The following is a 12,971-nucleotide window of genomic DNA, read 5'->3' as shown; positions in this document are numbered from 1 at the left end:
GAAACGACAGATGAAGGAAGAAAGCAAAATACCAGCGCGATGCCTCTGAGTTCTCATTGCCTTTTCGTTTACTCAAGGCCTGGACACATTTATTTGCATCTCTGACCTTAGGGGGTGGGAGCAGGATGGAAATGGTTTGGGCATCTCTTCCCACTGAAAGAATCCACCTCCTGGCCCAGCAGTGGGGCTGAAAATTGGTGAAATTTCGTATATTCTGCTGATCTTTGATTTTTTTTTTCTCCTTGTGCTTCTGGTTAGAAAAAAAATGTGGCTGAAGGGAACAGGGTTGCAGTTCACCCGGAATCAGTACCAAGTATCAATAGCTAACCTCTTGTCTTTTAAAGAAAGAGTCCTTCCTATCATGGGGTTTTTTAAAGCTAGTGATAAAACAAAAAGCTATTTTCTGAAACCAACCAAATTGAAAAATACCTGTTTTCAAACCTCGAGACTTCAAACCTTTAGTAGACATAATTAGGGATGTTTTCAATGATTTCGCTCTTCCTGATGTACAATAGTTTTATAATCAGAAGTGGTAGCCCTGAAATAATAATATGGTCATTTATAGCCCTATAGCTAGAGTAAAGAAAAGAACACAAACGTAGGGCAAACCAGGAAGGAATTCATCAGATGAAAATTAGGCAGTTTTCACCATAATTGGCTCCCATTGTAGAACTGGGAAGAGCAAGACAATATTAGAAAAGCAAAATGAATCCCAGTGAAATGTAATGACAGCTTCTCAGAGCTCCTTCCTCCATCCAGGGTTCCGAAGAGTGTGTAGAAAGTACCACTGGTACAAATTTTGACTATAATTTTGGACCAGCTCAAGACATGGCTCAACAGAGTATTGACATGTGATCCCAGAACAAGGTTTGACCGGGTACTTTACTTTCTTGTACATATGTTTCATTGGCCCCAGTCTCCCAGGAAAAAAAAAAAAAAAAAAAAAAAGGAAGGGAGGGACCGAGAAAGCAAAGCAAGAATGTGAATGAAGGCAGTGAAATTATGGCGAGAACAGCTACTGTCTCCCAGGTAAAAGTCCAGTCACAACATACAAATGAATCTAAACGCTGTATATTTAAATTTTCTGTTACTGTTCATATTATAGCCACTATTTATCTTGTGGCCCATTTTTCTTCAGGTCTGATCCTTTGATATTTGCATTTTATTTCACAACCTGACTTTTTTTACTCCATCAAGCGTTAGGGGAAAAAAAGCAACAGCTTACGCAATACCACAGTGCAAGGGAAGGCGGAGCTTCTCAGTATTTGCAGACACGTTATTAAATTCTAATTCTGGCAAACAACAAAGAGGAAAACAGAAAGAGGCTTTCAACTGGATGGTAAAATGCAGTTTGCGTGACACCGTTGACCGTCAACGACAGGATGCCTTCTTTCACTCACCTCCCAAACAAGTACTACGGATCTGATACTCAGGAAACATTACATTCAAACTTTGCTTTCATAAGTATTTGTACTGGAATATTCTAGCAACCTCTCTCCATATCCTAGAGATGTGAATTCAAAAAATTTTCTTTTAAATAAATTTTTTTAAAGATTTTATTTATTTATCATGAGAGACGTAGAGAGAGAGGCAGAGACACAGACAGACGGAGAAGCAGGCTCTGTGCAGGGAGATGGATGTGGGACTCCATCCCAGGACTCTGGGATCATGCCCTGAGCCAAAGGCGCAACCACTGAGCCACCCAGGTGTCCCAACTCTAAATTCTTAAACACCAAGTCTATACTTGAAGAGAGAGAGAGTTTCATTAAGTCATCTTAGAAATAGAAAAGAAAGTGGTTTCCAGACCAGCTTTCAGGTGGTTTAGTATTAGTATGGGCATGATTGTATAGCATCACTACTATATTGAGGCATTGTTACTTTGCTGGACAAAACTGGCTTTACAATTTAAACACTGCTCAGGTAACACACCGAATTTCAATGCAAAAATATTTGAAAGGTTATAAAAATTGAGTTAATCCAAAGAATATAAAAAGCTAAGACCAACTCTCCTCTAAGTATGAGTGGAGTATTGGCTCAGTTGGAAATACATAGTACAGATTCAATTCCATACAAAAGGAATACTGGCACCATTTTGAATTTCAGAAAGAATAATCCTTCATTATTTTGTATTTTTCTAGTTTACTCTTCACCTGGAATACCCCGGAAAAAAAGTATTTGCAATTAAACCCAAACAACAATCTCACAGTCCTAAAGCGTATCAATTCGTTGAAGTGGTGTGCTGGCTTCGTAGGAAAAGGGCATCCACACCTCCAAAAATGAGTTCCCAGAGCACACTTAGAGCAATATATAAGTTATGCTTGGCATGTGTAAAACAAGGTTGGATTAGCCTCAAGTTTAAGTTTTCTATAAAGGGCATGAAAATCAGTCAAAAGGGGCTGAGAACAATAGGCAAGTGTACTATTTACACACCACTGGCACCCCTTTTCTCTGGGCCACCTCCATTTCACATCAGCCTGAGTATGTATGTACTAGTTAAACATATTGTCCTTAGAGCCATGTTGAGTACTTTGGGGAACAGGAAGGGTACAAATAAAGTCACATGCAAAATTATTTTACTACCAGAACAACGAAATCTTTTTGTATTTTAAAATCTTCATATGAGGGGCACCTGGATGGCTCAGTGGTGGACCGTCTGCCTTCAGCTCAGGGTGTGATCCTGGGGTCCTGGGATCGAGTCCCAAATTGGGCTCCCCGCACAGGGCCTGCTTCTCCCTCTGCCTATGCCTTTGCCTCTCTCTCTGTGTCTCTCATGAATAAATAAATAAAATCTTTTAACAAATAAATAAAATCTTCATAGGAGAAAACACGCCAAATGCACCAAGCCAAATGCACCAAGTTCTTGGCACTTGCCCTCTGAGCCATTAGCGCACACACTCGAGCCCTATCTCAAACAACTACATTCACCTTCTAACATGTCACTTTTCAACACTTTAAATTGTCTAAATTTACCTCAAAAAAAAAAAAGACCCATTTTACTGATAAGGAAAATTGTAAAAGCTTTTGGATGCACTTCCATTCCTACTAAGCATGGTTTCTCCACTCTTCCACTGATCTCTTAGCCATGTCCACTGGAAGTGTATCCATGAGCACTTTTACCCAGCTATGTCTCTCCCATTCCTAGCAAATTCTTAGATATGCTTGATAAATATTTTTATCTAATTTGCCTCATCTGTTGTTTTTATTAACAACTAATTTAATATCCTCTCTTCTGTAATATCTGCAGAAGCTAGTATAAGGAAACGTGCAGCCAGCCCAGACCCTCAGGCCTGCGCATCAAGATGGCAGGCTGGCCAAGGGTCCTCTGGGGACAGCAGCGCCAGAAGGAGGATTGGACACGGTGACCCGTCTGCATGAGATGAGGAAAAAAACAACAACAACCAACAACCAGGAGGTCTGTAATACTGATGAACTAATCTGTCACTCACCAGCTCAGGTCTGCAAAAAAGAAAAAAAAAATGTAGTAAACATTTAATGACCATGAGAGATGGAAATAAGAGTCTTCATTTTTACATGATATGAAAACCCATGGCTCAGAACCTGCTTAACTGTTTAATTTGAGTTGATTTGAAAAATCATCAGAAGGCAAGAATCCACCCTATAGTTCAAAGGGCTAGGAAGCGTGCTACAAATAACTATCAAAAATCCAGTTGATTTCCAAGAATTATATGAATGAACCAAGTTTCTTGATCTCGATATCCTAGGCAGGGAGTTTGTTCTTAAGTACTAGACTGCTTAATTGCTTGCTTGGGGGAGAGAAAATCCTGGGGGAAAGACATTTATGAGTAATATCTGCTCTATGGAGCCAGTACACTCTCCCGAGCTGGATCATGGCCAGCAATACAGAAAAGTCTACTCTTCCCCTCCAGTGGAAGCAAGTGGATATTTGATCTTAGAGATGAATGAAAAACCTAAAGATCATATTTCGTGGGAATCTTTCAGTATTCTGAATGGAAAATATCACTGAAAATTGGTTATTTGCTCCTCTAACCCAAATCCACTTAGGAACAAAACTAAGAAGGAGGAGTTGTGGGGGTGGAGGACAGAAATAATTATCATTCCAATATGTATATGAGGAGGAACACAAACTAACATTTGCATTATCAAATGGGGTTGTTCACACAGGCTAAGTAGGTATAAAAGGATACTGAAATTACCAGCTGCAAACACACACACACACACACACCAAAAAACCCAACCATTTACTTTCGATTATGATTGAAAGCAGTAAAAATTATTTTCACATTCTCATCATTGTTAGAAGTAGTCATTCGGGTAAATATTTTTATCTGTGCTAAAACAGTTTAAAAGAAATCATTTCAAATACCCATGCCATCTTCTGTTTTATATCTATAGATAGGGGCTCCACTGAGGTTTTCCGACTTTTATGATATGCATATAGGGCAGTAAGCTACTACTTCTCTTTCCTTTTTGCAGACCAGTGTTTCAGTTTCAGAAGGAGTAAGCGTTTTAGTTTGCACATTTTTAATACAGAAAATGTGTACAACCTTCAGAACAACTGCTTTGATAATTTGCTATCTTGCCAAAAGTATCTGGGTTTTTCCAAAAGCAAATAATTTATGACAAATGGAATCTTCAGAAAACATGTGGCTTCTTTGGTGCAACTATTTAGAAAGTATCTGTAACAAATCATTAACATGTATCATTCCAGGACATATTGAGTCTTTAAAAATTAGAGTACATACAAAATACCAAGCTAAGTAATAATAACCACCAATTTTAACTCCTGACAAATTAGATGTTTAAGTCTAGTATCTGTAAAATGCACACCAATTCCCTTCTTTAAAGTACATATTTGAACCTTTTAAAAGTATATGCCTTTGCAATTATTTCCAATAAACAATATTGAATGACAAATTAGAAATCTCTCTCTTGTCATTTTTTTTAAACCAAGTTTCTTTTCCCAACTGAGGAAATATACATGGAAGGAAATCCTATTTCTTATTTGGGACTGAAATACAGTAATTTTGCATAGGATTACTACCATATTATGACATAGGGAAGAGAGAATGTGTTTGCAACCCAAGAAAAGTTTTATTAAACAGGACAAAACTGTTATCAGGAGCTCAAGTTTTATTTATCTATGAAAAGGTCATCTTTTTTAACAGGTTATTTATTTACTATATGCCACGATTATTTTAGCTAAATTTGATATACTTCCTTGCTCGTCAGTGAACACTTACACTGAAATGGGTATTATTAATCTATAAAATCAGTCTTTACTTATTTTCTCCTGCCAAATGCATGCCCAGAGACTTCACTTTATATCTGCCTGTATAACAAAAGCCAACTTGGAAGTTTAAAAAAAAATATTGTTCCACCGAAGCAGATATCTACTGCTTTTAGAATAGTGTGAGCCTGTGGAAACATGGTATTATGTATCTGACATTTCCCATCTAAAAATACATTATGAAGCATGCTGGTATTAATAAACCATGTGCCTTCAGAACCCGAAAGTGCTTTGCTATAATTTGGTTGAAAACAGAATAAAATGGTATATTTTCCACCACGCTATTAACATACAGCCAACAAATTCCACATCATCACCCTGGCAGCTTGTCTTGATTGGAAAGTGTGCAAGAAAAAAAAAAAAAACTTTTAGGAGTTTATCAATATTCGTAACCACATTCTGACTGATGACTTAACAGTTCATAAGTAAGCCTAGATAACTTAGAAAAAAATTGGATCAAAACTACATTACCAGGAGAAGCAAAGAAAGACGGAAACCACCTATATTCTCATTTTCCACACCCCACCCCCATCATAGAAAAATCACCCTTCCCTTGCAGCAGGGCAGGATCATTCCTTTCACCTCCTCGGTTATCGGAAGGCAAATGAAAATACAACGATCCCTTCCTCTTCTGATTGAGCTCCCAACGCAAACATTTAAACACAAACATAAAGTCCCGATTTAACAGAGAAAGCGCCAAACAGAAAGAGCAAGACTCACTGACCCATTTGGAAGACAAAGACGACAGAACAGCAAAGCTCTAAAAATCAGCTTGGGAGGCCTCAGAGAGATATTCTTCTGGCATTTCATCACAGCAGCCCCAGACCAGTTCACCTCCCTGGATCCAGGGAGGAGGAACTAAATAGAGCTGTTTATTAAAGCCCTGGTGCTGGATTGCATTAGGAAGCCGAGCAGACCACCTGGACCTTTCAGAGTGTGGCAATGTTTAATTTGCTGCCTGCCTCTCTGCAGCAGCCAAGACCACTACTACATTTACCAGGGCTCAATCACACATTATCTGGGTTAGAAGTGAAGGCACGTGTATTGCTGGATTCCGATTTTCCATATGGAGAGGGAGAGGGAGGGAGAGGGAGAGGGAAAGAGAGAGAGAATATAGCCAAAATAAAAAATACGGAACACAACAATTTTAACTACCACCTAGGAAACATGGCACTTTATTCCCCCCTCACACTTTCCTTCAGAGATCACCATCTCGGCAGAAAATAAACTCTGAAACATCAAATCACCAAAACAAAACAAAACAAAACCCACCCCATCCAGACCAAATTAGAAATGAGATTCGCCCTTGGATTTTTGTGGTGGTGGTGGTGGTGGTTTCGATTTTTGCTGTGAAGCCTCGCGTGGAAGTTTGAGGGCTGAGGTTCCCTGGCTCCATTTACTGGGTGCCTTTTGCCTCTCGCACTTGCAGCACTCCGCTGGCAGGCCGCTGAAGATACAGATAGAAAGATGGTACTGTAAATATGAATTATGTGAATCATATGGTGAGACCCTTGTGGAAAAAAAGGGGAGCTGGGAAATGGCTGACTCCATACCTGACCAATTACAGCTTGCATGGTCCCCGTATCCTGCTGGGCTGAGAGATCGCAATCCATCATATGTTGTCTTTGAAAAGGAGAATGGGGCTTTCTGGTATGCATCTGTCAATCAACTTCTGCACTCACAACCATCACCAAAAGCAAGGGGAAAAAAAAGTCAAGCTGCTCCACCAAATAGGATGAAACCGTCATGTGACCTCCGGCAGACACGCACACACACATTCACTACCTCCATAGAGCGTAAGAATTTTCTGTAGATATGAAATGACATTGACAAATATCCAATACCAAGTAAATAAAGTGAGACAAACAGCTATTCACCAAAGACAAAACATTGGCTGTAATCTTCCGCTAAAGGTTTAACAAATCTCTGAGGATTTTTTTTTTTTAATGCTCTAGAAACCTGTGTTTAAAACAAAACAAAAAAAATCAAAACAAAATTAACTATTTCATGGGATCATTGAGGCTTTGATTTCTACGCCACCACTCAAATTCTTTCCAATTATAAGTCATCCCCGTACTTCTGCGGAGCTGACCCTAATGATTTTATTTTCAGATTCTCTAAATGACCCTTGGACAGGATGCAGTAATCTTTCGCAGTTTTATATAACAGTCACCTTTACGGAAAAGCTTGAAATGTTAACCGTCGCCCAACACAGATACCCTGATATTTGTTGATTGGAAATGGATATATACAATCATTTGTGTAAACTGTGATGACCACTCCAGTATAAAATATTCAGAGCGTGTAAATAGTAGTCACTAAACTTTCCATTTTCTAAAAGGTTAGGAAATTATTTACTTGCAGCTCATCTAAACTGATGTAAGGTGGTGACGAAGATTTCAACTTTTTTTTTTTCATCTAATTTAAGCTATTTGATCCCACACACTTTAGGGTAGACGGTTGGGTGGGTCATGGGTCAGCTATTAGAAGGGCCAGGCGAATGGAAGGATGAGCTCTTTAACCCTTTCAGGATTGAGATCACAGCCTGATGTCCTACACAGCCTGACAGATACAGGGCTCTGGCGTCCAAAGCCATTAACTGCTAACTCTTAGTTTTGGTGGCTTTGCGCAGTTAATGACGTTTGCTGTGCCCACTTTTTAAACTGAAGCTCATCAGCTGGCCTGCGCTTTGGGGCTTGTCAAGAAAATTCTGCGGGCGAGCCTTGGGGTGTTACCCCGGGAGCGCTTTCCCAGGTCCAAGAGTACGGGTGAGCCTGGGAGGCAGAGAGGGTGCGCGGGACGGCGGCCCCGCATCACCGCATCGCTCCGAGGTTCATTAGAAGGAACTCCAAGGCCAAAAAAAAAATTTTTTTTTCACCATTTCTAGAGCCCGCTATAGGAGAAAAGAACGGAAAAGGGCTGAAGTCTTCGACTTCTCGTTAAGTTGCCAGTATAAACAGATTCTCACACACACACACACACACACACACACACACGCCCTAGTGGGTCCCCAACACAGGGACCCCGTGCACCTGCTGCGTAGCCTCCCGGGAGCCGACGGCTGCACAGGTCCCCCTCCCGGGATTCAAATGCCCAGCTCGCGCGGCGACCCCAGGCGTCGGTCCCCCTGGGGGCACAGGCCGACGGAGGGGGCTCTGCAGCCACGGGGGGGTGGGTAGGAGGGGCAGGTGCGGCCGGGCCCGGGACACGGGGAGGGGGCGGGGACGCCAACTTGCCCGAGGCCTGCACGCTAGCGGGAGGTGTGGGGGGAGAAGATGCGACCGCTGCCCGCGCGGGCGCACCGCGGACAGACGGACAGACGGACAGACGGAGTGGCGGGACCGGGAAAGTTGGGAGGAGGGACGCGCCGGGCGGCCTGCAGCGCGCTCCCCACCCCGCGCCCCTGCGCCCCCGGAGCCCCCCGCGCCCCCCGAGCCCTTGCACCCCCCGCGCCCCCGGAGCCCCCCGCGCCCCCTGCTCCCCCCGCTACCCCCGAGCCCTTGCACCCTCCGCACCCCTGCGACCCCGCGCCCCTGCGGCCCCCCTGCGCCCCCCGCGGGAGCCCGGCCTGCGGCTGGGGCTGGGGCTGGGGCCGGGGTCCAGGCCGGGCCGCCGCCTCCCGGCAGCCTGCCGGCAGCCTCCGCAGCTCGCCCCCCACCCCCCGCCCGGAGATCTCGGGGATCTGCGCTTCGCGGGCGCCTCCCCGGGAGGGGCGTGGAGGGGCAGGTTGCGGGGGTGAGGGGGGGAGGCCGAAGACCCCGGGAAGCTCCGCCCCCCAGAGGCCGGCGCCCGGGTCGGCGCGGGGACCACGGCCTCCCGGTTCCCTGGAGCCTCTGGCCTCCGGGCGTCACAGTCCTGCTGGGCCACAGCCTGGAGCCGGGCCAGGGCAGGCCCCGGGGCGGGCACTCGAGGCTACACCAGCTCCGCCAAGTCCGCCCAACAGCTAGGCAAGGCGGGCGCGATTATTTCCATTTTTCACACGAGACGCACAAGAAGGTAGCTGCTTAAGAGGAGCAGGGTCGTGTTTTGAACTTGCTCTGAATCTGAAGAGGGAGCTTTTCATAGGAAACTCAGGAGTCAGGCAACATTCAGAACAATGGCCAGAATACAGGGACGCAAGGGTTGAGCATCTGCCTTTGGCTCAGGGTGTGACCCCGGGGTCCTGGGATTGAGTCCCGCATCCGGATCCCCAAAGGGAGCCTGCGTCTCCCTCTGCCTGTGCCTCTGCTTCACTCTTTCTCATGAATAAATAAATATGATCTTTTTTTAAAAAAAAATGGCTACCATATATAAAGTACAGACTCATTCAACAAATACTTATGGATACTGTACTAGGCCTAGGTACTGTGTGAAGCCCTGTAGGTACAGCAATGCTGACGTAGTTCCTCGAGGCCCTACAGAGGAGCCGTTTGGCCAGATACTTGTGGAATAATCACAGAAATGTAAAATGCTAAACTATTCTTAAAGCTATAGAGGAAAGGAAAAGAGTAACAGAAGAAAAGGAATTGACCTGGGTGCGGGGGGGTATATCTGAGCAAAAGGAAATTAGCAAAACTTCACTGAGTTTTGAGTTTTGCTTGAAATAAACTAGAATGGGAACATGGTAGGAGAAAGGGGGGAAAAGGTTTCAGAGATAAACATTCTCCACAAGAGATGTGCAAAAGGGGTGGGGGAGGTCCACCATTGATGAAAGGAGCTCAGAGGAAGCCTTGTGCCTGTTCCGAGCACGGACAGCAAGGCGGGGGGCAAAGACAAGAGCACACAGGGTCTCAATCTAAGAGCTAGAACTGTGAAGTCTCACAATAAGCATGTAGTCTCACACTTTGATTTTGAAAGATGTCTCTGGCTATATAGTGAAAAGTCAGTAGTGTGTTGGAGGGTGGGTAATAAAAGTGGATGTGGTGAGCCCATTTAGTTATAGGGCGGTGGGACTGGTGGTGCTGGGAACTGGATGGTTTCAGGACAGGAGGTGTGATGCACAGGACCGGTGGCTGACTGGCAGTGGAACTTGAAAGAGAGGGAGGTGTCCTTCTCATTTGCACCAACATCCCATTAGTGATACCACTCACCAGGCTAGGGGGTCAGGACGAAAGCCAGGCTGAGGAAGGGCAGGAGGGATCAGAATTTTGGTTTGAGGCTTATTTTCACTACAATCCTCAGGGTAAGAATGATAATTCCCCCCTTTTTTGGATGAAAAAAAATTCTAGGAGTCTAAGAGAGAAAACAACTTGGCCATGACCGGAGAGTAGCAGAGAAGGTTCATCTGAGGGAAAATCAAGCTTCTTGACCCTTGGCATTAGATGGCTTGGAAATGAGATGTTGTTGGTTTTGGGGGTTTTCAGTTGATTAAAATCTTCCTACCAGGAAGCCAAGTAAAATTAATGACCTTCTCCTAAGAATCAGTCCTTGTAATGAAAAGTCTCCGGATGGCACAGATTAAGGCACCTCCTTCAGCATGAAAATTTGGTTGGGACCCTAAGCCCCTGCCCAAATAAATTGGAGGGACTCTGTTCTAGGTCTAGAATGGCAATGGGAGGACGGATGTAAAGATAAAAACACAAAGATGGTTTTGAATTATCCAACTAACAACTTATATATTTATGGTGAGTAAAAGCTCCTGATTGGTTTTCTGGGTAACACAGAGACTTGAATAAGACCAACATCCTGACATTCAAAGGTTCATAATCTATTAGGAAACACAAACACAGATAAATGACTTAAATTTGGCATAGACTGCTTTCAAAAAACAAACCGAATATATACAAGAGTTATCTGAGAGGATTATTCTGTTTTCTCTCGTGAAAGATGCTTATATTTTTAGGTACCAGGATATACAGGCTCAAGTTAGGATCTACTGGATCCCGTCCTTACGTTTGACTAGGTGTGGCCTCAGGAAACTGGCAACTTCTCTGCATCCCGAGTTTCTCATCTTATAACTCCTGAGTGCTACTGTCAGAATTCGGAGAGATATATTTTCCAGGAGCTGTTGAGTTATACTTTGTAAGTTACCTGGGAAATGTTCATTATTTTCCCATATGGGAGGAGTCTAGAGGGGCAGGAAAGATGAATTCCACTGAGGAATGGAAGAAGATGGGTGGTAGGATTTGGGCTGTGATGTAAACAGAGGAATCTTCTATTTAGGGCAAAGGGAAGAGCCTCACAAAAGCTCCTGTTCCTCCATCAGTGTGAGTGGCAGCCTCTTTTAAGATAAGAGCAATCAAAATCCAATGGAGAAGGGCAAGAAGTAGTATCTCTACTAACCTGTACTCTATTACTTCCATAATAGAATTTAGAGAGGAAAATACATTAAGTGAAATATCTGCCCTTCCTATCACCAAATTGCCATAAAATGGTGCCCTTTCCAGCCCTTTGAGGCTCTCTCTTTGCCTCGCAGCTTAGACCTACATACATGCCCTTTCTCAACAGTTGATGATCTTGAATTTAGGAAGCAACAGGTCGGGATTCCGTCCAGGGTACGAGCTTTGGCGCCTTCGTGATGAAGACCCTGCACGGGTCGCACAGCTCAGGAGCCAGCAGGAAGTATTCTCACTCCAAGAATTGGCTCCTTATGCACACTCAACGGTACTGGTGTGGGTTAAGCACTTTCTGAAGCCATCGTGCTTCACGTGGATGCCCGCCTGCTGGAGAAGATTTTCAGACCAAGCAGGGCCCTCCTCCCGGGGTCTGAAGGGGAGTTCAAGGTCCTGCTCCAGATGAGAGAGCCCAACTCCGAGGGAGAGGTTGAAATCTTCATCATGGGGTACCCGAAGCGTGCCAAAAGGCTGATTCGCATTTTGGCCACAAAGCCCTGAGGGAAACGCTGTGGAGGCACAACGATGCTCAACCTGGAAACCATGAAGTCTTTTGAAAGAGAGACTGTTCATTCTGGTGATTTCCTCTCCACCACAGTGATGAGCAGCCTGGATGAAGCCCTGCAGTCCCTGGAAGTAGGTCAGGAGACTGTCCAGGAACCTGTTACCAAAACTGTGTAATTTTTGTGATTAGGACCTCAGTGCAGGGGGGGGGTCGGTTTGGGTCAGGAGCCTCACCCCCAGAGGCCTGGTCTGAACTCTGCCTTTGTTCCTGTGGCTAAGGAGAAACAAGTATCGTCAGTGGCCTACCCACCTTTCTCCTTCATAGATAGTTGTTTAACGATTCAAATGTGAGTTACAATAAAAAATAAACTTTAAAAAACATAGATATATACATAGATATAGATTAGTAGTGTCAAGGAAGGCACTCTTGCTTTTGCATGCTCCAAGATGGGAAAATGCTAAGAATTAACAAATGGTTGGTTCTGCTTTTTCTGTTTCTTTCTTTCTTTTTTTTTTTTTTTTTTTTTGGTTCTGCTTTTTCATAGTGTTCTGTAGGAGGTGGGTATGGCTGGGGTCTTTAATGTTCCAGGGAGCTTTTGTCCATAAGGAAGAACTTTACTACTGTTTATTCTTTCACTAATACTAATTTTGAAAAAAAATGTTTGATATTAAACAAACTTTATAACCCCCCCCCCAAAAAAAAAGAAGCAATGGGTCACCACAAATCAGACCAAGTCCCCAACTTCTCAGGATAGGATGCCTTTAATTTCTTAATCATCAAACTACAGGGGTGCCTGGGTGGCTCAATCGGTTAAGCGTCTGTCTTCAGCTCAGGTCATGATCCCAGGGTTCTGGGATTCAGCCCAGCATCTGGCTCCCTGCTCAGT

General features: G+C 43.9%; 1 protein-coding gene across 3 annotated transcripts in view; it reads right to left on the bottom strand.

Moving 5' to 3' along the window:
• POU6F2 (POU class 6 homeobox 2) overlaps positions 1-8,434 on the bottom strand; it is a 477,797-nt gene extending 469,363 nt beyond the window's left edge. Inside the window, exons 1-2 of one of the 3 annotated variants that reach the window (XM_077864097.1) lie at positions 8,302-8,434; positions 6,823-6,941 (exon numbers count right to left, since the gene is read on the bottom strand). In XM_077864097.1, coding sequence (XP_077720223.1) covers positions 6,823-6,927 — 105 coding nt within the window. In that variant the 5' untranslated portion in view covers positions 6,928-6,941; positions 8,302-8,434. Of the gene's footprint in view, positions 1-6,822; positions 7,117-8,301 lie in introns of those variants that run through there. The other 2 variants (XM_077864101.1, XM_077864098.1) reach the window with 2 other exon arrangements.
• Between the last annotated feature and the right edge of the window lie 4,537 nt (positions 8,435-12,971).

The sequence above is a fragment of the Canis aureus genome, chromosome 21 (genome assembly GCF_053574225.1).
Source record: "Canis aureus isolate CA01 chromosome 21, VMU_Caureus_v.1.0, whole genome shotgun sequence".
NCBI lineage: Eukaryota > Metazoa > Chordata > Mammalia > Carnivora > Canidae > Canis > Canis aureus.
Note: the sequence above shows the minus strand (reverse complement) of the source record. Positions and strands in the feature narration are given on the sequence as shown.